At 44.3% G+C, this 26,414-nt stretch overlaps 3 protein-coding genes across 20 annotated transcripts; 2 read left to right on the top strand and 1 right to left on the bottom strand.

Annotated features, from left to right (window-relative positions):
* Positions 1 to 41: 41 nt before the first annotated feature.
* Positions 42 to 2,285, bottom strand: LOC121596599 (bifunctional peptidase and (3S)-lysyl hydroxylase Jmjd7). Of its 3 annotated transcripts, XM_041921684.1 has the most exons (7): positions 2,194 to 2,285; positions 1,811 to 1,997; positions 1,590 to 1,743; positions 891 to 1,043; positions 637 to 806; positions 401 to 565; positions 42 to 335 (listed from the first exon to the last, which is right to left on the bottom strand). In XM_041921684.1, exons 2-7 carry the CDS (start codon positions 1,863 to 1,865, stop codon positions 73 to 75), a joined length of 960 nt encoding a protein of 319 aa, XP_041777618.1. In that variant the 5' UTR covers positions 1,866 to 1,997; positions 2,194 to 2,285; the 3' UTR covers positions 42 to 72. The 3 variants fall into 3 exon arrangements, with proteins under 3 accessions (XP_041777618.1, XP_041777620.1, XP_041777619.1); XM_041921686.1 differs by lacking the exons at positions 1,811 to 1,997; positions 2,194 to 2,285 and having other exon boundaries at positions 891 to 1,051; positions 1,590 to 1,704; XM_041921685.1 differs by lacking the exons at positions 1,811 to 1,997; positions 2,194 to 2,285 and having other exon boundaries at positions 891 to 1,051; positions 1,537 to 1,608.
* Positions 2,286 to 2,288: 3 nt separating this feature from the next.
* On the top strand, positions 2,289 to 8,010 carry LOC121596596 (MTOR-associated protein MEAK7). 3 transcript variants are annotated; one of them, XM_041921680.1, is made up of 8 exons: positions 2,289 to 2,714; positions 4,108 to 4,267; positions 4,484 to 4,711; positions 4,872 to 5,059; positions 5,543 to 5,847; positions 5,938 to 6,164; positions 6,235 to 6,417; positions 6,484 to 8,010. In XM_041921680.1, the coding sequence occupies exons 2-8, from the start codon at positions 4,139 to 4,141 to the stop codon at positions 6,601 to 6,603; spliced, it is 1,380 nt and encodes a 459-aa protein (XP_041777614.1). In that variant the 5' UTR covers positions 2,289 to 2,714; positions 4,108 to 4,138; the 3' UTR covers positions 6,604 to 8,010. The 3 variants fall into 3 exon arrangements, with proteins under 3 accessions (XP_041777614.1, XP_041777612.1, XP_041777613.1); XM_041921678.1 differs by having other exon boundaries at positions 4,031 to 4,267; XM_041921679.1 differs by lacking the exon at positions 2,289 to 2,714 and adding an exon at positions 3,437 to 3,509 and having other exon boundaries at positions 4,031 to 4,267.
* Positions 8,011 to 9,201: 1,191 nt separating this feature from the next.
* LOC121597993 lies at positions 9,202 to 25,204 on the top strand. 14 transcript variants are annotated; one of them, XR_006005499.1, is made up of 17 exons: positions 9,202 to 9,646; positions 14,374 to 15,295; positions 16,500 to 16,732; positions 16,993 to 17,157; positions 17,926 to 18,347; positions 18,417 to 18,527; positions 18,589 to 18,738; positions 18,804 to 19,195; positions 19,263 to 19,368; positions 19,436 to 19,825; positions 19,890 to 20,094; positions 20,174 to 20,381; positions 20,454 to 21,005; positions 21,078 to 21,398; positions 21,508 to 21,845; positions 21,916 to 22,374; positions 22,457 to 25,204. XR_006005499.1 is itself a non-coding variant. In XM_041924404.1 (16 exons), exons 2-16 carry the CDS (start codon positions 15,228 to 15,230, stop codon positions 22,266 to 22,268), a joined length of 4,014 nt encoding a protein of 1,337 aa, XP_041780338.1. In that variant the 5' UTR covers positions 9,202 to 9,410; positions 14,374 to 15,227; the 3' UTR covers positions 22,269 to 25,204. The 14 variants fall into 14 exon arrangements, 13 of the variants coding, with proteins under 13 accessions (XP_041780338.1, XP_041780340.1, XP_041780339.1 ...); XM_041924404.1 differs by having other exon boundaries at positions 9,202 to 9,410; positions 21,916 to 25,204; XM_041924406.1 differs by having other exon boundaries at positions 9,202 to 9,484; positions 21,916 to 25,204.
* Positions 25,205 to 26,414: the final 1,210 nt, after the last annotated feature.

Genomic DNA, 26,414 nt, shown 5'->3' with positions numbered 1-26,414 from the left:
TTAGTTCTTGTATTTGTAAAGAAAACCCGTTTTAAATATAATATAGTGCGTCATCAGAAACACAGCCCAAATTTATTGTCCATAGTTGCAAAGTTTTTCCATCATTTTGTAGAAACAGTAACGGGCATCGTAGTCCATGTCGTACCAAAAGTTGACCGCAATGCATTTGTGGCTTTGTCGTACGTGATGATACCAAAGGCTGGGAAGGTACAGCAAGTCCCCAGCGTTCAGACGAATTTCGTAGGTTGTTGCATCCGCGTAGCAGGGAAACCGTTCCAGATCTGGCTGCAACGGATCCACGCCGACCCACTCGATCATCCGTGGTTTACCTATTTCTATTCAACGAAAGTGCTTGTTTGTCCTGCTATTCCATTCCCTTTCCAAACCCGTTACGACTCACCGTCCAGAATTGGCTCGATAACTATCGAATCGTCATTTTCCTGCATGTAAATACCCATCGGATACTGGCGCCGGGGTACGTTGTGTAGGTCGATCGGAGGGATCAGGATAAAGTCTTTGTATCCGGAAATCACACAGTAGATATTCTCGTACGGATCCTTGTGCACTGTGGACAATTAGAGCAACAGGTTAGAATCCGTCAGCAGAAAGCTGCTTGCCCTCGGGCACACTACTCACTGGATGTGATAGCCCTTTCATCTCCCATCCAAAAGTTAATGGCATCCGGCTGTTTGTTAAACGCTTCGGACGCAAAATCTAGACTGCTTTCGTTCACATCTATCCACAGCTCTTGAAAATCCTCGGTAAGGTTGGAATTTTGGCGCTGTATGTAGGGAATGACGTCCGGGCTTTTCCATAGCATAGAGCAATAGTGATTAAGTTCGAATTAATTAATGCCTAGTCAATTCCCAATGTCGGGTATTTTTACTCACTGCTTGTGATCAAGGGCGGAAAGGAAATCCTCCATTCGCATCGTTTGCTCGAGCGGCAGGACGAAATATTCTTCATCCTCGTGAAAGGCCAAACCGTCCGCATAGCCGTTGGGCGTGATCGCAACCGTTACCTCTTTGTCGGGAATTGTGTCTCTGTGGAACTTGCAAAACGTAAGGGATTGTTCGATTTCGGGTTATTTTAAGCAATTTACGCTTGCTGAATCAAATACTACTCTAAGGGGGGGGGGGGGGGGGGGGTTTGTGATTGAAACAGCATGGGAAGGCGCGACGTTTGCAAAAACAGATGCACATGCAATGCAACTACCTGGCAATCATAATTTTATCACTTCGTGTTGGTGTGCGCGTACAGGAAGGAAAGCGTTACCCCGTCGGCAATAATTTCATGTTTCACAGCTGTGCGCAGGTTGTCTCCCTCCACAGTCAATGAAAGGTGAGATGATCGTCCAATTAAACTTTCCTCTCTCGCGATGACTGTTTTTGGCAGTGGTTCAAAAATGCAAACGGACCACCAGCATACCATGCCAGCGTGGGATATGACACAGTGCGCGCGGCGTCATCACGCAAACAAACGGTAACATCCCAGTTCCCATACAAACTGCTCGTGAAAATATCACAACATGCGTACCTTGCGTCTAGCACGAGGGAAAAAGATACACGTACAGCTCATGCGTTACTAACCGAAAGTACTTGGAGTTCCATTTGTCCACCGCTGGCCAATCGTTCACAGCGTTGCGCATTATCAGGGGAAGGTTTTTCGCTACGTAGTCGCGCACAAATTCCAGCGAACTCGGGATACCGTACGTCTCCGGTATGTTCGACGGGAGGAACAAATCTGTGAGGGCGAAGAGACGGAGAACATCACATTAGTAAGGATTGTTTGGTGATCAGTGATAACGTACCTTTGGCCTCACTGGTAAGAAATTGAAAAGCATCTCGCAGGTTCGAATTGTTCATCTTTTTGGGAAGAATAACTGTCGTCGAGCTCGGGCCTACTCGCGCCGTTTCACGGGAATAGCTGCGCTCGCTCTGTTTAGGCTACAGAATGCGTTTGTATTTTTTTTCGCGCGGTTATGGCAGCTGATAGACCTGTCAAGAAAAGGTTTGTTTACATGAAGGCGTCTACAGACGGTACCAATCTTGTTCGATTGAAATTTGTGAATATTAAACGTGAAATTGTCGCAGATCTCGTGCAATTTTATTTTTATATTACATGAACACTGTTTAAGCAATACATCGATTAAAAATCAGCTATTTGACTGTAAAACCTTGTAAAATTAGTCACCTATTGCGTTATGTGCCTTAGACACAGCCATATGTCACATGGAGCGAAATGGCAATACCTGCCAAGCGGGTCGTAAATTGCACTGTTTTCGTTCACGGGCCGCAAAAGGTGGAAAAATCTTTGCTCCGAATGGCTCGAATGGCCATCGCTCGCTTATTTCATCCCGGTACGCGATAGTGTTCCGCACGCCGGAGGTTTTTACTGGTGGAGTTTATTTTCCCCAACAAGCTGTACACATCTACCCAGCTGTCCAAGTGATTCAGTTTTACAATTGGCTCTCTGCTACGAAGTAGAAAAAAGCGACACAATCTTCTCTAGTCGGAAGAAAAGAGTGAAAGTAAATAAGGGTACTAGGAAATCGTGAACGCGTGAAAAATTGCACAGACGTTGCCCATAAGTGAGCGGAAAATGTTGTGAAGCCAGGGAATGCGCATTTGTTTACGACAGTAGACTAAAAGCGTGTGTGGCCGGCCGTGGTGCGTTCTAACACCGCCGATAGTAGTTAATATCCAAGTGGAAAGGTAAATATTGTGTAGCTTAAGATTACACGGACACGGATGTGGCAGAATGGAAGGATTTAAGCAGTAGAGGAAGTGGCGATCAATGAGTGAATGTGTGTTTGTTTGTGTGTGTGTGTGTGTGTGTGTGTGTGTGTGTGTGTGTGTGTGTGTGTGTGTGTGTGTGTGGTGCATTTTCATTAGATACTAGAAATGGTAAAATTCCTAGCACTATTCAGTCCCAAAGGAAACTGACACCTGATCAACGCGAGTGGGGAAGGTCTACTATTTGCCATGGCACACAGTGCCTCCTTCCTCCGACTTCAACCCTGTGTAAACAAATGGCCTTCCGTCCTAGAGCGGGTTCGGTGGAGAACGTGGTGTGCTTTAATAATGATGCGGGATATGCTCATGTGATCACATCTTGAAACAAGTGTAGACGTGCAGCTTTCAATCGCAAGCGAGTGCATTCTGAAGAGTTCGAATCGACCTGCCTCATTACTTTCTAAACAGTGAATTTCGTTGGGGTCATCATAATAAAGCGTAACGTAAAGTAACGGATTGTTTGGTGTTGCTTTACTCTAATAGTGCTGTGAGAAAATATATGAAATGGATAGTTGAAAGCAAAGCATTAACATTGCAAAATATAATTACCCTTTTCACTAACTGCTTCATCAACCGTGCCAGCTCCACTCCGAAATAATGGAGCAAGTTTTATTGCTTGTGAATTGATTTGATTCGTTCGTGTTCGCGACGTATCGATCCCTCGCTACCTACGATCCAACGCTTGATAAGGGATCATCATCGCCTGCTGCTTGCGTATGTTGTTCATCATGTGGCCGATTTTTTTTTTTTTGGGTTGGACCAAACAAGTAGATAACAAGCCCCTCAAGCCTTCATCCGGTAATGTGTCGATCGTGTACAATAAACAATTTATGATATCTGTTTTCACCCTTGCACTACCCTCCGACTCTGATGGAGTCCGCAAAATCTGTCGAGTGTGACAATGGGTGGTGGACAAAGACCAAAGAAACCCACATCTACCGTTCGTCTAGAGAGTTTCCCGAGAGCTGATTCACAGTACTGCTGGTGGGGAATTGAGCCAGTTGATTGCAGATGTCGTTGGGTGATGACTTTTTTGCAGTTAACGACGAAATAATGAATTCTAGTCATGAGGGTTTAAAATATACCCGGAACTCGCCACTCGGATGATATACTATTTATTCATTTACGACTGGAAGGGCAAAGGGACGATTCGTGTAATATTCGCTGCCAATTATAAATTTTCTAATATCCTTTCACACCCTCTCTCTCTATCTCATTCTCTCTCGTCCTAGCAGCTTCTCCACACGCTTTGCACGTCAACCGCTACGACAGTTAATACGTCCCGGTGACGTTTTTTAATTACTAATTGCAGAAGCGCGGGTTAGTGAGGAAACAGCGAAACGATGGGAAACTCAAGTACAAAGCTGGCAGAAAAATGTTCCCTGCTGGCGAAGAGCGAAGTGCCCGTGGTGGCAAGCTCCTTTAAGCTAGTCAGCAAAAACTCGGAACGCATCAAGGAAGATGATCTCATGGTTGGTATCTCGCTTGCCGGAGAGCGGTGAGCCAACAAGTTTTGCTGCAGTTTTATTTATTTTCTTTTTCTTTTCCTTTTCCGCGTTCATCTTACCCATTCCCGTTCCTTAATGTCCGGTCTTTTTTGTCGTTGTTGTATCTCTTGGCGGTCGTTGCTATTCGGAATGAACTGGCACTGTTCCATGTTGTTGACTTTGGTGTCTTACCATCGGCAGAAATTCTGGGGCTCACAGATGGATCCTCGGTTGGCGCAGTACATCACCAACTTCCTGTTCGGACCGCTTGGTGCCCGGTCGCCGGTGGTCGAGTTTCAGCGGTTCGCCGAACTGTATGTTTATTGTGTCCGCGGCACTATAGATGAACGGATCAATGTGCTGCTGTGCAGTCTCGGGCAGCAGCCCGAATCGGAATCGACCGAAATTGCGTATCCGCTTATCAAGGAGGTAAGGGTGCATCACCGCCACATAGTAGATCGCCTGTGGTGAAGTGAATCGATTTTATTTTATCTTTATCAAGCAACACGGAGCATGCAAATTGTTTTCTCATGCTTGCGGTTTTTTTTAACCATTTCATACTCATCATGGTTTGCTTATCGACACACAGTACGTGGAAGCGGTCGTCAGCAGCTATATGCGAGCTATCCGGCTGGAAGGTGGCCCACAGTACAAGTCTTGGGAATCGCGAGGTTTCCGCATCGTTAAGGATTGCATCCAGAAGCTGGCGGAAAGTTTAGCGTACGATGTGGTGCAACAGGGCACACAGAAGGTTACCCGCGCCGATGCCGAACGATGGTAAGTGGAATATAATCGGACGCAGCTGACATCCTGCTGCTGCAGCGTGTACGTGTAGTTCCGTAACTTGACCTGCTTTCCGTCTGGCTGTATTTCTGTTGACGCTGGGATAAATGTTTCTCGTTTTTGCTTGGTTACGAGAAAAAAGCATTTCCTTGGATGCTGGGAAACGCAAATAAGCAACGTGTGTTCGAGCGAATGCATTTGAGTTGATTGCAATTTAAAGACAATTTTATTTCTTTTGAAACGTATTTCAAAGTATGTTTTGTAACTAATTTTAGCAGAAAAATCCCAAAAAAGCCCTCAACCAATCGATACTTGTATTTCATTCCTCTAAAGCGCATAAATTTGGTTGCGTAGTCATAGTAGTTTGTGCGGTTTAAAACTCCCTCGAGAAAATGACCGTATGAGAATGTAGATGGTGCTTTAGGTATAGACTGCTGTAGTTGAAGCCGTAACAAAACATGCATTATCCATTGGCAGGTTACATAAAAATCCTACCTTTCTTAAGATGCTGGAACACGTGTTCTCCCATCTGTACCACTATCGCAACGTGAAGAACGCCTCGGAGACGGATGGCAACGCACGGAAAAGCATCATCCCACAGGAAGCACTCCAATCCATGTTGCCCTACTGCGAGGGTCTCCAATATGTGCCGGACTATCCGGCTTTTACCGATTTGTCGCAGATGCTGTTTATCAACTCGAATCTGCCCGGAACACAGCAGAACAAGTGGCGCTTTCTATTTTCATCGCAAATCCACGGTGAAAGTTTTTCCACCCTACTAGGTAAGAGAGTGAGAGAGGAGTTTGTATTGAGAAATGTGTGTTGAAACTTTAAACGCATTTAACGTAAAATTTTCTTTGTGCTACCTTCAGGTCGTATTATGGACCAGGGACCGACGGTAGTAATCGTAGAGGACGCGAATGGATACATCTTCGGTGGGTATGCGACGGACTCGTGGGCACTCAGTCCCAACTATGTCGGCAACGAAAACTCGTTTCTCTTTACGCTGCGGCCCAAAATGCGATGCTTTTCAAGCACCGGCTATAATGACCATTACCAGTATCTGAATTTGCACCAGCAAACCATGCCGAATGGAATGGTACGAGTGTTTGGATTGGAAGTATCAAGCAAACTTGATTTTTATCTTTATACCATTTTCATTTTCGTAGGGTATGGGAGGTCAGCACAACTATTGGGGCATGTGGCTAGACAGCGAGTATGGTCTCGGGGAGTGTTCCGAGTCTTGCACAACGTACAAAGGATACTTTCAACTGAGCGCTACAAAGAAATTCAACATACGCAATGTGGAAGTGTGGGGTGTAGGTGATAAACCCGTGAAGGAAGATGAAGGGGTGCGTTCAACTGTAGTTGAAAACGATTAGAGTTTTTGTTGATGATCTTTTCTTTCTTTTCACCAGGAGGATGAAAAGTCGGGCGCACGGTCGGTGCTGGATGGTAATGCAGACAGTAAGGCAATCCTGAAAATGAGCGGCCGGGAGCAGTACTCGGACGGGTACCGGGAGGAACCGAAAGACTAAGGGTTGCGAAAACACGCCAGAAAGCAAAAGTGTTTCGTGCTGGGTCGCTCGATGGAAATCAACTTGGTGGATGTAACGGATACGTTCAATTTTAACTTTCTGTAATCGTGTTCAAATTCGGTGCACATCTTGACCGATGGCCGTGGCTGCCTAAAGTCAGGGAAAAATGTGCAATGCAAACAAACGACACCTGTCATGGACGTGTCATGCTCTGGGACAAAGTACGGGCCGAAAAGTTGCCGCGTATGAAATATGTAGCGTTTTAAGAACCAAAGTCTGAATAGTTTTCTTAAACGGGTTTACCATTGTAAATGTTTTTGTGTTTTTATGCTCCCTTCATCACGTTGGGGAAGAATTTATTTGAGCTAACAATTAATATAAAACAAGATAACACCAACATGCACCAAGAAACCATCCGTACACCCGCAATATAATCACGAGACTCTTCATCTGGCGTGAGGAACACTAACTTGTTAGATACTGTTTTGATTTGAGCTTTTAGGCGTTCCACGTTTTACTCAACTGTGGGTTTGTTTAGATCGAAACAAAGCAAACAAGCACAACACATAAATTATTTCCCTTTGCACAGCGAAAATAGCGCTGATGATATCAGGTAGCAGTATCCAAGATACGCAGTTAGATAAGTTTTACAGGAACATTTTGATTGAACTACAAGGAATGTAAATTCGCAAAGATAGCGGAAACCGCTCCTGGCGAGGAAAATAAAGTAGCGTAATAGCATAGCGTCAGGTCAAAATTTTGTTTTAAGTCTCTCTCTCTCTCTACCTTTCAACTTCAACAAAGCCTGGCAATTGGACGTGCAATGAACAAACGGTGAATAATTTAAAATATCATTTTCAAATCCTCAGTAGAAAACGGTATGACGTTTGTACAGTTAATTTAGCTTAGTAATGTGCCCTGAATCCGTCGATGTTGTGCAATTAATTCTCCCCCAATAGACACACACAGACACATCCGAGGTTTTCATAAATAGTGGAAAAGATGTCTATGCAGTCGGAAATTGGAGATGCAGAGATGTTTAAGAAGAACATCGATGTATTTATTTATGTATGTTTAATTATAAGGCAATGAGTATAGACCGCGAGGGGTTTAGTTTTGAATGTGCCATACAGGCGATGCGGTATCAAATTCAGGTCATCAGAAAATAGTGCGCCATTCGCCGCCGCAGAATTCTATTCAAATTGTTTCATATGTGCAAAAGGAAAGGCAAAAAGTATCCCATACTGGGAAATCCCATTTTTCCGTATGGTATGTGGCGATCATGACCCTCGTTGTCCCTTTCTCGATATGTGTGTATGTGTGTATTTTATGTAGCAATGTCGCCATTGTTGGCTAGATGCACGGATTTGAATGAATATGAAAATATAAAGCATGTGGATTATGCGATAGGAATGTGTGTTTCTTTTTGTTCACTTACCTGTTATCTGTTAGTTGAGTCCTGTCCTTGCTCTTGTTGTTCCTGCTTGTACCGGTTGCACGCTAGCTGGGTATGGCGCGCTAGAAACCGTTGACTGCCGAACAGCTTATTGCACACCGTACAAACTATTTGCCAATCGTGATGGCCAAACGTACGCTGATGGTTTACCAGTTGAAAGGGGAATTGAAAGTTTCGGCCACACGTCGCTTCCGGGCAAACGTTCAGCTGCTCACCGTTATGGCTGAATGCAACGTGGTACTTCAAATCCGATGGCCACCGGAAGATGGATCTACATTGATAACATCGATGTTTTCCGCCTCCAGCAACTTTGCGCATCTTCTTACGCGTGCCTTTTGGTTTGTAGATCGATTTTGCGCGTAGATTATCATCTTCGGTATCGGCAAACGGATTCCAAAACAGGCGACAAAATTCGGCTAACGAGAGATGAATGTTTACTACTATTGACCCGTTGGTATTGATCGGGATGAACACTTACCATCGTAATGCTTCTTAACGCGGAACAAATCGTCATTATATCTTTGCGAGAGCAAACTTCGGGGCATAATCGATGAGTTTGGATGTGGAGTATGATGTGGAGTGCTCTGGTTTGCAAATTCTGAAAGTTACATACTTAAGGCCTTGTTCAGCCTACTTTGGACCCTCCACTTTCTGTCACCTCGAATTATACAAATTTACACAAATTTACAATACATGGTGGCTTGCCAAATTGTAAAAATGTTAAGATTTAAAAATTAGGATTAAAATTCGTGTGTTTTCATTCGACTTCTTCGGATATTCGAGATTCGCTGAAATCTTGGCAAAACCGCAAAACCGCGAAAGTCGGGAGCAGACGGTGCATTATAGTAACGCTACTGTCCACTAGAGCGCGCGCTATATATTGAGCTGTGATTTAAAAAAAAGTGCTGCTGTCGTTGATTAATTTACATTTTTATTTCCACAGCCCAATTTGTATGGTAAAATATGTGCTTGAAAAGGGGAGGAAAAAGAATATTTCGTTGCTTTCGTAAAAAGATTAAATGACTCATCCACAAATGGCACACATTTTTCCCACCGGCACTGTAGATTGTACGGTAAAGTAAGGTTCTGCGCATGTCCACCCAGTAGTGATAACCTGGAAAATTTCTACTTGCCAGTTGCAAAAGTGTGTGTACTGGTACTGGTGACAAGGGACAGACGTGCGTCCTCACTGTGGAAAAGCGCTAGGAAAACAGAAGTTACATCCGACCACCACAGTACGGGAAGGTCAATCTCTGCTCCTCGCGCACAGTTTTTTGGCACAGCACCGTGGAAGAAGTTTTTGCAGTTTTCGCCCGCCGTCAGTGTGGGCCAATTGTGCGGACAACCGAGCGTGAGCATTAGCATCGAGAGTGTGGAAAAGTAGCTGGTGCTGCTGATGGTTTCCCCATCGAGATAGTGTGGAACGTGGGTCAATCGTAGTTTCGGCAAATGTATCGTTGTACGTGTGATAAGGAAAAAGGGGCTCACTTTCCAACGGAGACGTGGGCTTGTCATTAGGTTCAGCGACGGAACCCGAACAGTTGAATTCGTAACCTGCGAAACAGGCCCTCTTCCTGGTAACCTCATGTACGTCTTCGGATATAGCAAAAACAAAAAGCATAGAAATGATCACAATTGGTAAAGCTACAGTTCCTTATTGTCTTTGAGTCCCGCATCGTCCCGTCGCCCGAGTGAGATGAACATGGGGAATCTTGAGGCGAGCAGCGAAAAGGTGTATGAGATGAGCGGTGAGACGTAAAGAATGTGCTGAGTGTGTTAGTGCGGAAAAATCGTCTGATCGTTTGCCAGTGTTTGTGTGGTATGCATGCGGAATTTGTGAGTATGTGTGTGTGTGTTCTCAGTTTCTCACACATTTCTCACGCTTGCTCGTCCATCCGTCCAGCTCGGTGCTCACTAAGCGTAAAACCCATTCGGAACCGTTTGGTCGTGCAGAGAGACGAAGTACGCTGGCTCGGCCTGGCAACATTTTTTAGCCTGCCGCGTTGAACTTTCGCCTCGTACACGTTCGACGACTTAGGATGTAAAGTGTGCTAAGTCACGGTCGATTGTTTACGTGTATGGAAAAATTGGCGTCGCATGAGTGAAAATTTGTGAAGGTGCATTAATGAAGGTGTATAATTTTTGTTTGTTTGAGTTAAATTTGAAAATGCTGATGCGAAAAATGGTTTATTTCCACCGATCAATGCTGTTAGTAAGTGGCAATAGGTTCCGTTTCCAAAGGGCCTCGAAGTGGTTTATCTGGCCCTGAAACAGTTTCCCGTTGCAGATTCACTCCGTTGAGCGGGAATCGTACGTGTACGAGGTCGCGCCGTATGTGATCTTGCTCTGACCTCGACTGCTACCTTGAAAGAGAGCTAACCAGATGGGTGCCATGGGAGATGGAAGAATGTCGAAACCGGGACAACCATTATCACCCAGAATCTCTCGACATTCTTTATCGGCTCACGCTCACTCCCTCTCTCTCACTGCGGGAGCTCACCCGCTTGCTCCGCGATTCGAAGAGCATTCGAATACGCGTGTGTCCCCGTGTGTGCGCTGATTCCCAGACGGGTGCATCGTGTGTGTATGTGTCTTTATGTTGTAAATACTATTTTCCTTGCGATGCTGCTGTAGAACCTGATAAAAAGCGCACTTCGTATGCTAAACCAGGCAACTGTACGAATGGGAAGTGTGAGTGGAAAAGTGTTCCTGCATGCCTCAATTGCGTTCCAGTTGCCGAAAGTGTGCTCCTCAATGTCATCACCTGTCCCAGGATGTTTGGTGTTGGCGGTGAGCAGGACAGCCGAGAGACGAGAACGGGTGGCAAGAGTTGGCAAACGATGTGTGAGTCGTGGTGCTGCCTCAAGCATAATCTAATTTTGTGTTAAATTGATGAACTAATTTACATGGTGTGTGCCCATCAGAGGGAAGTGGACCGTTTGGTGTGATTTGTGTTTTCATTTTGCTCTTGGTTGCGATCGTTGAAATATTTTTAATAATTGACCTGGCACAGCACCAACGCTTGCGTATGAGGGATGTTGTAAGATTAATCATCTGTTTAGTGCTCAGTGCAGGTTTTGGGAAATTAACGTATCAGTACAAATTGGCATGAAAATATTTTTCGTAAAGGTCACGATAATTTTTCCAGCTTAAAACTGGGTCAACTGGGTGTACTACTGATTGTTTGTTAATTGTATGTAGGCGGTAAAACACACACATTCTGCCACCGAAACGGGAGCATAAACCTGCACATGCTTTTACCTACAGACGAAACGACAACCACATTCCAGTTACAGTAGAGTGGGAAGAAACATAATACTAAAAAAATACTATAACTTTGGTAGCTATTATTAGCCAGCAAAGTGTCGTGGACTGGCGATGCGTAAGTATAGGATCTAGGGGCAGTAAAATCGGATTGACCGCCTTTTTTGCCTTGCAATTGACTTGCATGGGAAAGTGGCGAACGGTCTCTGATGGCCTTCAAACCTTTGGATGGAGAGTTTTATTTTGGATCTGAAAAGTGAAGCCATGAACGAGAAAAAACCTTGCTGCCTCGTGCGAATGCCTTTCCGCATCGATGTTCACGTCGATCTTGTTGCGTCCGTGGTAGAATTTGGTGGACGTGATGATGAGCGAATCGAGGTAAACAGTATGCATATGTTATGTGAATGCTTTTCGCCTTCGTCAATGTGCGTAGAGAATGTCCATTTTATTTGTATTGTACATTATTTGTCAGAGACATTTTTGTATGGGTGTATTCAGCTTATATTAAAAGCTAGTCTAATAATTGTTCTAAGGATAATCTAATATTTATAGAGATTTAAGAGCATATATCATATTAAAAACTTACTACAGCAAACTATAGCAGTTGTTCTGGCAGTCAGATTGTCCATTAAAACAATAATCATGTCCATTAAAACAGAACCAATGGAATACATTTATTGCACCAGCTGCGTGCTTCCTCATCAGGAAACGCTCTCTTCAACGAACCAAGCTCCAAACACACGTATAATTCATCATACCACAATCTCCGTGGCCAATGGTTTGGATGCGCTTAATTGTCCACTCATCAAGGCCCCTCGCAACGAGCACTAGAAAAATTGCATCGATTTTGTATGACGCTGTGAACTGTGACGTTGTTACGTTACCACAGCATACAAGTCGCGTCATTTGGCGACGGCGATTGGGATCAATTGTGGATCTCTAGGTTGAAGAGGGTAGCAAAAAGACCTGTTACCATTACATTCTCAGTCGAGCGACGAGATCGGCATCGAGCCGATAATTATCGTCAACCAGGCGACCCAATGTCGTATGCCGTCATCGTTGCCGTGCATCGCATCGTGTTTTCAGTCACTCTGTGACGCACACGATAACGGTTGTGTGTTTGTGCACGAATTGTTTTGCAGCGTAAGTGACTGATTACGCCGATGCCAAGCGCAGGGGGAAGGATTTGAGGTTCTGTGTCGTCAAATAGTAAATTGGTTTGATAGTGCACACAAAACACACTTTCCAGCCTACACAAACTAACATAGTTCAACTGTTTCCGGAGATGAAGAACCGCTTCAATTCCCCCTTGAGAAAACGTTATATTTTTGGATAGTCTGTGTGTTTGTACTCACCCGTCTCCCCCAGGCTCGCTACAAACACATTAACAAATGCACGGCATGTAACCGTGGTGGTTTGAGGTGCGCTCGAGCTGATGGAGGCGCGACAACACGAGACAGACCATCGAGAGTCAGAGTACGCGGTATGATATTGGTAGGTCAGTGTTTTAGTTGACCCGATAGTTTCGCAGCGTGTGGAGGGTTTGCGCTGTTGCTGGCTCTCTGACACTCTGTGCCTGTGCTGTGCCGCGTTTCGTGTTTTATTGCCAACGGTTTGGCGTGCACCAGCGGGAGAGTGGGTGTCTTCAGCTTCAACTTGAAGTAAATTACTTTGCTTTATCCTATCGAAGGGCAGCACCGTGGAGCGTGGTGGTGTGTGGTGTGTAACGCTCCTTTCTCTCTCTTTCTCACTGCAGAGTACTTGCCCATCGATCAGAAGCTCAGAATGGATAGTAATTATTTAGTATTCAACTCACGAGTACGGTAGTTCGTGGCGCTCCATCGCCGTAATTCGTTTTCTGCGATCTCACCACCAAACCAACCGTTGCCGCAAGTGTGAGTGGCGTGCAATATTGTGCGAGCGTCGAGAGCGTATTAGTCAATCTATGCTGGAGCACCGCTTCGAACGGGAGTGCGCACGACTTAGACCACTGCTGCGGACGTACGGTGACAGATGCCGCAACAGCTGTGTGTTGGCCAGTGCGAGTGAGCGCATCTCCATGAGCGCGTGTGCGAATGAGTGTGTTGAATGGCTTTCGAAAAGTAAACAACCGTTCGTCCGCTTATCCATTATCGTCGTGTTCACCCCGTGTTCCGTGACGTTCTTATCGGTAAAACCCGCGAACGCAAACGCCATCCAACACCACACACAGTAGCAGCCACGGGGGTTTGACGGGGTTTTGTGGTTCAGCTTGTTGCTTTCGGTGCTATAATTGAATCGGACGATGCTTCTTCATAGCCAAACTTATCCACTGCTACGGGAAGGTATTAGATTAGTTGGTTCGTTCGTTCAACCGTTCGTTTCGATTCGATTCGGAAGTGTGCTGTACCGCGTGTGCTGTACGATATGATGACGGAGCCTGTCAGTGGTAATACGCCTAGTAATAGTGTGGGTGGAGAATGAGTTTATCTACCGAACGGTTATCGGTCTACCATATGGTGGTGGGTGCTGTTGACGCGGTCCGGCCAGATATGGCCTAAAGCCATGCGTATGTGGCTGTGTTCGTTGATCTTGTGTACGTGTAGGTTTGTGTTTGTGTGTGCATGAGCGTAGAAACACTAGCGTAATACGATGCACACTTGCGCCTGGTTTGTTCCGCAAGGGTTTCTATTTTGTAGTGACGCTAATAGTTAGAAACTGGCACTTTGTCGCTTGATAAAGAAAGTAAAGTAATTTATTTGGACGAGCGCGATTACGGGTGTGTACCACAGGAAGGGTAAAGAGCGATCGAGCTTGTTGTTTGATAATCACTTGAGTTGAGATGTGTTTTCAACTTGTAAGTGAACCGAGCACGAGCGCCTAGTATTCGATAAGACTGTGCTATTATGCTTCGATCTGTTGGATAGAAAACTACAATGTGTAGAAAATATAGAAGAAACGAACCAAAATTAGTATTATATCTAAATTAAACACCATTAAAAGGTCTGCAGTATCACGGTCATAGCCCTATCCTGTATGTTTCGTTTATTTCTCCTTTTCTCTCTCTACAGTGCTAAATTTATTTCTACCCTGTGAAAAAAGCACAGACGGAGCGAAAGTCGTTTGATCCTGTCCATAGAGTGATAATTAAACAAGTGGAAAATGACGCTAAAGTGTTGAACGCATTAGCAGAATGCTTGGAATCGTTCAAGAAGGCTACGATGTGGATTGGTACGCTTCCCTCATCGGTAGCGCACGGGAAACGAGGCTCGTCGAATCGATCGTTATAATGGTGACAGAGTGCTGCTAAAAGTGAGGTGTACGTCACGGTGTATCAGGTGTACGGTGTTTGCATGTGTTGAAGGAAAATCACAATCTCCGAGAGTAAAGCCTTCGAACCGGAAGCTAAAACGGAACGCTAAACGTGTACGGAAGTGTATATGGAGAGGTGGTTGTGTGTGTGTGTGTGTGTGTGTGTGTGTGTTTGTGAATGAATAAAAGTAAAAAGTAGATAAAAAGCCCCATTACTCAAATTGTGTGTGAATGAGAAAGAATATATATTAAAAACAACCGGGTGAACTTAAAGTGAACATCTCGGCGTGGTGCTGGAGTGTGTACATAATGCATCCGGTGTGGAGCAGTGCTGTAGTTAAGGGATCGTTCTCCAGTGAGACAACACTGCAAACCGTCGAAGCATTACCAGTGGGGAAATGGTACCGATAAAAAGAAAAATGTGGTAAAAAAAGAAAGCACTGGGATAAGAATCTAAATACCAATCGAGTACGGGAAAGGCGGCTTGTACAGTGAAGGAGGGCCTCTGACGAGTGTGTTGTAGAAAAAGGAGAATTTTCTTGACCTGAGACATTGTCCAACAAGAGTTTTTCAGTGTGAGTGTTACGTGTGTAGGCGGAGTCATAGGTGTAAAATGGGCAACTACTGTAGTTCCGGACAGACCAAAAAGGATAAGGATAATGTGTCGGAAAAGTCCGAAGAGTAAGTATCGGTCGAATGAGGAGAGATCTTTGTTTCCGCTTATGTCTAAAAACCATTCCAATAACATTCTGATAGTGAATGAGTAGCGTCAGTATAAGCAATGTAGATGAAAGCAGTTTAAATATTAACGTTATACGCTCACTGTCCCGTATCTCATCTCCTTGTCAACTGCTGCTGTTAGCAAAGATATTTCACACATAGGGTAACACGGTTGCATATGGCACGTCTACCACGAGCCTGCCAGCTATCGATCCGTGCACGAAGACCGCCTCGATGTGAGACATACTATCGGAAAATTAAATTTTATGCCCCATTATAACCGCCTTTGCTCTACTAGGGGTGATGATTTACGTGACGATACTGAACGGTGGGCTCTCTTCTGCTCTGATAAGCAGCTTGTAGCAACATGTGGGTTTTGTGTGCTACCGATACCCATGCGTCTGGGTATATTGATCTCTGTAGCTACCTGAGGCTACCTTTCTGCCAATGGTTTAGTTAGTGCAAAGAAAGGATTTGAGTAGAAATAACAATGGTTCCAATTACACTCCCGCTTCACTTGGCTAGAACTAGAGGTTCATAGGTATTGGTGTACATTATCGTCACAACACCTGCCAACTCATGGAGACGCATGGTATTTTGTGGTGAATTTTAATTTCATTTATTGAATCGGTGCGGGACGACGCAATATTTGCTTGGTTTGATAAAAATAGCTTGACTGGCAAGCGAAAACTAACACCAATTCACGGTAAGCTTAGTTTGTTTTTCCACCCGAGCAATCTCAATTCTTTTTCGCCTCCCATTCGGCGCTTCGCCAATGGAGACGCATGGTGCTGAGTGACGGTGTGCTATTGCTATGTGTGTGTGTGTGTGTGTGTGTGTGTGTGTTAGTTCTTCACGGTAGATTTATTATTGATGCACGGGCACGTTGGCTGTTGCATCGAATTCCGCGTTGTTTACCTTGGCCGAGGGCGTCGTTCGAGTAGCCGCTAATGTTGACGTCAGCCGTCGGCACATAAGTGCACGTACGGACCAATGATGGAGGTGTTTTGATTTCGCATATCATTTATCACTAACTTGTGTATGTTTTTGAGGAAGCGTCCAATGAGTTAAAGCAAGCACAGCATACAATGGTGATTGATTATTTTGTTACATTTTTTCATTGATAATCTTTTAATGTGTTGCCTGATTGTATGTTACATTTCAGATCACCATCTTATCAGCTGGCGGATAAAAACAAGGGCAAGGGGAACGATGTAAAGGAGGCTCCGCTAGCGGCTCCTGAAGTCACATCGGATGCATCCGGCACGGGCCAAATCTCAAACAGCTCCAACGTTACCAATGGCTGCAACTCGTCGACCGTGGCTGGAGGGGTGGGCGGGGATGGGGCCAGAGCTCAACCTAAAGCACTCCAGAATGTGCAATCGATGACACTGTCAGGTAAGCATTGCCGTATGAAATAAAATATATATAAAAAAACATTTCAAATCTCAAAAATACAAAAATGTCACATAAAGGTCAATAAAACCATGTAACTATATCCTTCAAAAGTACCGTTTAAAGTAATCTGCCATCACGTGCCGCATTTCATACCGTGGTACCGTACAGATCGGTGCTAACTAGTGTGCTGAAGATAGTAATTTTTCAATCGCCAATCAACTAACCTATCAATCACAATTTGTTGTCCCACTCTTACCTAGACTCCACCGCCAACAGCCCGATGACCGTGTCGCCACCATGTGATATACCGCCAGTGCATCAAAACTTACCGCAAAACCTAACACCACTGTACGGCAAGCCGACTACTAACAGGCGCACGGATAAGTACAAAAAGATCGTTCTCTACATACTGGCCGCAGACGATGGTAAGCCCTGTTCAGCAGGTTACAGTGTGGGACGTTTTTTTAAGTGTATGGGGAATTCTTTACAACCTTAAACATGGAGCGACGTAGAACATGGAAGTATTAGCAGTAGCTAGATGATGAACGAAACATTCGTTACATACACTGCACTGTAAATGGATACAGCAGCCACGAGGACTACCACAGTGGGCGTGTGGTAGAAGCAGTGATTGAATATGTGCTTGATGTAGCTCATACCACATCCTGATCTGACCTATTTTCGTCCCAATTTGCTACTGCTCCTATCCTTTCCTCCACGATCTCCAATGGTCGGTACACCTCGGTGGGAAGCGGGGATGTCGAAACGTGCATTTACTGGATTTGATTCCCTTGTGTCAATTATGGTCCCGATTTGCGATGGTTAGTTTATTTTTACTTTTACTCTGCTACATCCTCTCTGTAGCTAACGCTTCATGGCACATACATCCCCTACGGTATGGAGCAGGACGCTTCAGTACACTTGCATGACCTCCGGGTGATCGAAAACTCTCGGCAATATCCTCCGGTTATCGCATTGACCCTTTCCGGTGTGTCTGGAGCGTTTTGGCAAGCACAGGAAAAGCGATAAAGGTCCAACAGGAAGACTTTACGGGGAGAGGGAAAAAAGGAAAATGTTTCAATCGGAATAACGACTCGCACGGCACGGCGAGTCGATTGATTCGTGGAATACAACTGTTACTGGCAATTCCGATGGCTTACCAATGTAACGTATGCTCTTCACTATAATCGCAGGATTTCAAACGGAAAAGGCCATGCTGCGAGAGGTGTTTAAGGGGCTGAACCAGAAATGCCAGAGCCGCGGGTTTGAGCTGCATGTGGCCGATCTGCATGTGCAGCAGCCCAAGGGAAACAGCTTCGACGTGAGCAAGTGGTTCCGAGGACCGCTCGAGGCACAGGGCGGTCACGAGCTGGCAGCGAACTGTTTGGCCGAAATTGCCCGCCAATCCTGTGACTCGTACCTTATTCCGGTGCTGTTCCTCGGTGGCACGCTGGGCGATCCGCTGCTGCCACTGACGATTGAAAGCCAGGACTTTGTGGCGGCCCTGCAGATGGCTGAGCGGAATCCTGCGGAACGAGCGATACTGGAGAAGTGGTACGTGCTGGACGATAAATCGCAGCCCGCGTGCTATCGGTTGAATGCAACTGCCCCACCGGTAAATAGGCGATGATTGAAGATATATGGAGAGGGAGTTACCCATTTTTTCATCGTTGATTGATTTCAGCCCATGTCTTCAGAAGAGTCGCAGAAGGAACTTGCGCTACTGCTGCAAACGTTGATCGAAATATTTTCGAAAGAGCTGCGTGACTCTTATCTAACCACCGTCGTAGAACAGGTACCAAATGTTAATGTCGACGTCTTCAAAGCAACAGTTAATATGGAATATATTTTCACAGGAAATCAACAACACCGTTTTGATCAGTCAAGAACTATCGAAACGTTGCATCTGGATCCAGAGCACAGTAGCAGCACTTAAAACGGAAGGCCAATCCTCTGTAGAAGTGGAAATGGTGCGAAGGTTAACCAACATCCAGAACGATCTGAAGGTATTTTATTTGGTTGGTATCAATGCCAAATAATATTGAATTAATGCACGTTCTTTGCATACTAGAATCAACTGTCCGAGAAGCACATCATTCGCATCCCGGCCAATATCGCCCAACCGCAGCAGGAACAGTTTGGAGCGATGCTGGACACTTGCCTATCGCTTGAGATTGATGCAATCATCGATGAGCACGTTAGCAAGTACTCTATTCCACACTGCACGTATGGTGTCGATCGCCGTTTGTTGAGTGAGCTGGAGGAGGTCAATCGGCACTCGCGTGTGTTGAACGAAAATTGCGCCAACTTCAGTACGACCGAGCGGGTGCGCGAGTACCTAACGTCGGCCCGGGGCAAGCCACTTGTTGTGTACGGGCCGATGGGTGCTGGAAAGAGTGTCTTTATGGCAAAACTGTCACAAAATCTGCACACTTGGCTGCCCGATTCCCATCTAGTGATAAGGTAATGCTCGCTGAACTAGTCCTTATAAGCATGAGAGTATAACAGTGGTTTTGTATCTTTCTTACAGATATGCCAACCTTACTATGCAAAGCTCAGATGTAACCGGGTTGGTGGGTTCGATAACGGAGCAGATATCAGTATTAATGAAAGGAGTACCGACACGATGCCAGCATGTGAGTTTTGGGAAGATAGGAAGCCGTGAAACAATAATGGCTTTAACCATTCTGCACTTTTCCACAGACCGTTTCATCATATTCCGGGGTTCTGAAGTCATTGCTGGAGAGCTCGAAGCAGCAAATCACCATCCTGATTGATTCGATCGATGCGTTGCGTGACGTGGAAGATCTTGACTGGTTACCGGTAACGCTGCTGGACAATGTGAAGTTTGTGCTGACGGTTAGTTCCGCTGGCACTGGGCATGATCTGGCGAATGCCGAAAGCTGCGTGCTGCAGCGCCTTCGTGAGCGGATTGGAGACGATAGCTGCTTCCTGTATCTCACGCCCTTCACTCAGGAACAGTGGGAGGATGTGCTGTGTTTCGGAGGAGGCGATATTTACGCTGCCAACGGTGCATTGCAGCTGCCAGAAAGCTGGAAGAAATCAGACGAGAAGATTTCAATTCAAGCGAAGGTTGGCCTTAAGTTTGGTGCGATTTACAGCGTACTGAAACGCAGTTGTGTATTTATCATTCTAGATTCTCTGGTGGCTCGGCTGGCTTGGTATCACCAACCTTTCAAACACCTCCGTATCACACATCAGCGAGCGAGTGTTTGTGATTCTGGAGGAAAAGTTTACTGCCCCCATCGTGAGGCTGATCATGTCGTTGCTGCTCGCTTCACGGGAAGGACTGCTCGAGACAGAAATCATTACACTTATTAGAAATTCTAACTTAGTCACCGGTACAAGGAGTTTTCTTTTCATCTTTGGCTGAATGATCTCTTCACACACTTTATTTGGGTTGCATTTTTTACTTTCTAGGATCAACAACAAAACAGTGGACACATTTTTGTTGGAAGATGGGACCACTATTTCTTCACAATAAGAACATTATCGTCATCGATAGGACACTGCGGCAGGTGGCGGAAAAGCGCTACGAGGCCGATATTAAGCATGCGCATCAAATTCTGTACGACTACTACGAACTGCAACCGAACGTGTTTCTCGACAAGAAGGGTAAAGAGAAGTGGTAAGTAATCATCTCACCATGTCATCCGTTTGAAATAATTACTAACGATTTTAACTCCGGTTCGAATTGCAGTTTTAACTATAGGAAGATAGTTGAATTGCCCTACCACAAGTACAAGCTCCATTCGACAGCAACCGAGAGCGCCATCTTTTCCAACTCTCCGTACCTGACCGATCTAGTCTGGTTGCAAGACAAACTGATCGCTACCGGATGTGTTCATGTTTTAAACGACATTCGTCTAGTAGATAGTGCCACCAGTGCTGGTACTCACGTGGCCCTGCTGAAATCGTTTATTGAGACGCATTTCAAGGCCCTGAACTATGACGGTAATCAGCTATACTCGCTGCTGCATCCGGTATTGGTAGCGGAACAGCAGCGACCCGGTTCTCCCTATGCGAACAGTACAATCGTACAACAATGGCTGAAGACTATCAACAACAGCACTGTACCGTTCCTGGAAAAGTTGGTGTTAACTGAGGGGGAAGACGAGGAAGAAAAGCAAGCGGTTGACAACATGCCGAACGTGGTTGGGTTCGATCTGATCATGAACCTGAGCATTGAGGGGTACTTTGTCATTTCGCTTAGCACAGAGCGGGAAGAAATCTGCGTGTGGGACGTTGCAAAGTAAGTTGCGGGATAAAATATCAAAGAGGATACGGTGAGTTACTTTAAAACAATTTTCTTCGTTTTCCGTAGATGCCGTAAGGTACGCACACTTACTGGTGTACCTCAACCATCAGCAATATGTCCAGTTGGTGATTATGGTGTGGCGGTTCTGTGTCGTCGTGAGATTCGCATTATCGATCTGAACGAAGGCAGATTCAAGGTGACACTGAAAGGTGTCATGAACCAGAAGATGCCCTACTTTGGTCTGCACGATCCGGCGCATCTCGTGTGTCTATCGCGCAACCGCATGTACGTGAATCTGATGAACATTGAGTCAGGTGACTGTGTCACAACGTTCAAGGCGGGTGAAGATCGGTTCTTGAATTCACTCCTAGTGTCGGGGGATGGGAGGTAAGCGAGTTTGCTGAGGTACTTTTAGTGTGAGTTTTCTTACGCCTCTCTCTCGCTCTCTCTTTCTCTCTCTTTCTCTCTCTCTCTCTCTCTCTCTATTTCGTTGCAGAATTCTTGTGTGTGGTGATGAAACACAGAAACCGTTCCCGCTGCTGGTATGGCATCTGTCGCAAAAGAAGCTGCTATACGATCTACGCATACCGCATCACGATTTTATCACTTCACTGTCTGCTATTACCCACGAAGGCTCATACGTGTGTGTGGTTGCGAAGGAGCTGGCAGAACCCAGTCCTAACTTTATCGTGGTGTACGATCTACAGAGCGGCACACTGTTCAAGAAGTGGAAACCATCCTGCAACACGGTATCTCTTGCCATATCGCAAACTAACACCTGCGTCATTGCTGGACTCGAGGATGCAAGAATTTTAATTTGGGATCTGGTGACTGGTAAGAACTAGCTATGAACAAGCTTTACGGGAGATATATTATTCATGCTGAACTGATTGTTTGATTGTAGGTAACTGCCGAAGCACCCTGGTCGGGCACAGTGCCCCGGTAACCTTATTGAAGATAGATCCTACGGGAAAGATTCTGTTATCTAGCGATAAAGAGGGACGTGACATGTCCATACGGCTCTGGCAGCTCGATAGCGGCAACCTGCTGGCAGTGTACACCCCGGAGGAACGTATCACGACGTGTGAAATTCTTAGCGGTGGCTCCTATCTGGCACTTGCATTGGAGAACCGTCACAATCTGATCACGCTGAAGCTTCGCTCAGGTAAAGATGGGTGCACAGCCGATGAAGATCGAGCTGCGACAGTATACGGCAATTCCGAACACGATGGCAAGCAGTTTGATCTAAAGCAGTAATAATGGGGAGGACGGTGAGTCCTATCCTTTTCGAGTACCCTTTCATGAATGAATCTCTCCAAAACGAGTGAATGTAACGATAATGGATTGTCTTCGGTATAAGCATGTAAGTTAGAGTCAGAAATATGGCACAAACGCAAACGCAAATTTAATTAACCCATTACAAACCCATCTCCTATGGTTAACAGAATCGTCGTGGTAATAGAATCGAAATGATTGCGTATTCGGAGCAATGTTCTTGGAAAAACGTAGATAAATAGTAGTGCAAATCATTGACAACCAGACGCAAACGCATGTAAATTCAGCTTCATAACACAAAAAGAACACATATTAAAAATAATTGCATCCTAGCCATTGTGTGCTGCGCAGCATACAACCTTGAGTGTGAGCGATTCTAAATCTTCATCAAACATCTTACAGCAAAGTATGCGCGGTATGATTATCTTCCTTCATAAAGTAAACGTGAATGCCACAGGAAATGAACGATGTAATGACACTGCATGATGCAGTTGTTAGTTAGAATGGTGTTAGTACTCACCGGTACTGCTCACATACGACCTGTATCTGTGTTTTAATTAGGAAAAGGATGTTTTTCTGTAAAAACTATGTGTAACTGCTGAACCGAGTTTGACTCGATCGCGAATGTAACTCGCGGCATTCAACTGAGATCGCACAGTCATCGCTCAAAAAGTGGCTAAAGTGGAACTCCTCATAACGAGTACCCCTTATTATAAGTTTTTCCTCGCATCATGAGCAAATCTTAATGCTCAACAAATACCTCTCTTAACGAGTAAAATCTAACATAATGAGCAATATCATTTGTGTTCCTGGTCTGTTTCAAGCATCATTCGGACAAATTTGTGGCTCTACAGAAATAGTGAGCTACAAATGTCTTCCAAATTTTAAGTATTATGAAGAGATTGTTTATTTTTCAAATGCATTTATGCTCTTTATACCAGCACATTTGCGTTGCTGAAACCAATTATTTCACTTTTCATGCAAATTATATGATAAAGAGCCTCTCGCATAGCAAGTGAGTTACTGGAACGGATAAATCTCGTTATGTGGGGTTCCACAGTACATTATTTTAACGAAACGGATCCTCGTGGTCTATAAGACGGATGGACGGAGAAACGATTTCAGTTTTTGCTTTTGACCTTATTGTTGAACTTTCGACGGCGAAATTATAATTTTCTGCTATCTGAATGTGATCGAATAAGTATCGTTGATTATTGTTTAGTTAAATTAAGAAGAGCAAGTGCGTGTGTGTTGTGGTGGATGTGATGAGAATGAATTGGTTAATATTTGGGCTTAGAAATAATTAAAAGTTGTGTTGGTTAAGCAATTGGTTTGGAAGATAATTTAAACCCATGTTTATGTGATTTGATTTTTATTTATCTATTGGCTGTTTGGCTGTTGGATTGAAAACATGACATTTAGCAAGCGCCACACGTTGTTCTACAGTTTGTATAGTCACATACTTAAAAGCGTGTAGAATCTTAATCGAAATGTAGCAAACTTTCTCAATCCATTTTTTACAGTAGAGACCTTTTTGTTTGCGTATGTTGAATGAAACTTTTATAAAACACGATGTTTTACGCAAATTGGCCTCCTCTTGTGTGCGCATAGTGTAGGCTGATAAGAAAAGCAAAAGAAAACATAAAAACAAACCTATCTTACACACTCTCTGCACAGTCTTAGGAAATCTGCCATAGTGCAATATTTCTAAAACGTATCGCGTAAGGTAAGGGCAAAAAACAGAAGCAAATAGTAGTTGTCATATCTATTAAAGCAAACGCAAGCAACATAAGAAACGTTTCGAACCATTTCACCATATAAAAAAGCAGACATAACATACCAACACTAACATATAATGCAGTTTGATCATCGTCTAGAGTGGTAATCGGCAAATAGTCCGTAGCTAGCAGCAACAGTGTGCAATATAACATTTATGATAGTAAAGCCATAGCATGAACCATACACACTCGGCCAATGCGCAAGTGGTTTCCCTTAGCCCAAGCCTTCTGCCGCCAATATCGTGTCACCAGACTAAGCAAAAATTATTACCCTTAGAGTTCATCTCATCTGGAATGAGACATTGAGGCTGGTCCTTGATATGAAGTCTTGCAATGCAATCCATCCCACGCCCGGAAGCAAACGCTCCTGAACTCAATTCAACACTCTCAAAGCTCGAGAAACCACCTCCCTAATTACAGCTGTGAAACAAAACCAGGTACTGTAGAATAAGCCGACCGTCGGCGGTACGAAACTCGTGTAAACGTTAAGATGGGTGTGATAGTTTGAGGTACGAGGTAACTATACAACCGTAGCAGAAGATGCTGGTGGGATGGATGGTGTAACAAAGATCGGACACTTTTAAGTAGCTAAATAGGCGTGTATATCTTATATGTGTGTACGTGTCCCTCATACCACGTGGTTCCACGATGAAGAATAACACTTATTGTGAAGGAATAGAGAGGAAAAATGAAAAAATGGGAATAGAAATCAAAACAAAGTAACGCCATACCGTTCGTTGAGAAAGGAAATGTAGCGCAAAACAAGGGTTAAGTAAACACTATGCTAGTATGACAAAACGCACAAGTAATGAGGTAAACTATTAATATACGAAGTGAAACAGACAAGTAGAAGGAAAAATATATTAAAGATTGAAAAACTAGAAACAAGAAACGCAACACAACATATAATGCGATGAAGTACTATCAATTTTTATGTAAAACCTTATAAGTAATATTGTATTTGTTACTTTTGATTTATGAATGTGTGTATGTATTTGCAAGATGAAAACCAGACTAAAAAATCAAGAAAAAATTATTATACGTATATATATCACGAAACCGAACAAGTGAAACGTTGTAACTGGAGCAAACATTATAAACTGGCGAAAAAGCAAATGAATAATGAATCTGCTGATTGGAGCAATGTTTGTTTTATTTTATATTTTGTGAGAAACTGAAAGAAAATTGGATTGTTTAAAGTAAGGTTCGCAGCAATGCCAGTGCGAGAGCTACAGCCTCTACAACAATTGATTAAGAATTACCTTGGCCAACATAATTCATCTGGCGAGCAATCTGTACGATGCGTATCTGTATCAGTACACCGGACACACCCATCTCGTCGCTCTGATCTCGGGCGTGATTCCCACATGGTTTACGGTCAATAAATCTAAATTTAAAATACAACGCTTAAAGGCTTCTGTCAACGGCGGTTCGTTTATCATCAGTCCCTCTCTGCTGTGCCAGTTCTGTGATGGATTTTTTGCAAAATTGTGGTGACAACAAATTGAGTGTGTGTAGCTGAAAAGCCGATCTATAGACGGTGTTTAATGGAATTGAAAGGGGTTATAGTTTGATTTAAAAAAAATCTGGGTATAAGCAACATGATCATAACAGCCTGATCAAAAGGCAAGGATTATAAGGGCGACAAGCGACAAGCACGGGAAAATAGGGAGAAAGAATACGATGTAAAAAATACACTGCACCTATCTCGTATTGCTTGATAATTTCATGAACTATTTTTGAAATTCCTTACACGAGCGGTGGTGGAAGTGCTGCTAAACGGGCCATTCATCACTGGTCGCGTTGTGCGTGTACCACGCAGTAGTATGTCCCGGGTCGTTGTCGTCAGAACGTCTGTGCTCGTTAGGTTGTTTTTGTGTCCCGATATTTAACGCTATCTACACTACCAGACAAACCGTCGTCGTGCTTTATTTGTGATTGAGAGAAGAAGTGAAGCTTGCGATAAGGTGTAGCAACTTATCGGAAATCTGTTGAACTGTAATGTGGGAGTACAAATAAGCCGGGCACAGTACAATGATTTAACACTACAAGGAAAAATAGTAAAGTTGTAAAGAAATGGTATTTAACCAAAAGAAATGCGGCAGTTTTGTTAGTAGTTTGATTCAATGATAACAACAGTGTACTAAGTGCAAAGCTGGAAAAAGAGTATCTGTTGAGTTGTGTTGTTGGTTGCATATCTTAGGGAGTAAAAACGCTTAAACGCTTAACGCGATTCGGTTACAAGCGCGACATCGACCACGTGGTGGCAGCGGAACTTATCATGACGCTTCTGTGTGAATTTAGTGCAATTACATTAGTTTGAAAATTATTTATGTACGTTGAACACGAA

This window comes from Anopheles merus, chromosome 3R (assembly GCF_017562075.2).
Source record: "Anopheles merus strain MAF chromosome 3R, AmerM5.1, whole genome shotgun sequence".
NCBI lineage: Eukaryota > Metazoa > Arthropoda > Insecta > Diptera > Culicidae > Anopheles > Anopheles merus.
The sequence above is the reverse complement of the archived record's forward strand: the minus strand, read 5'-3'. Positions and strand labels throughout refer to the sequence as shown.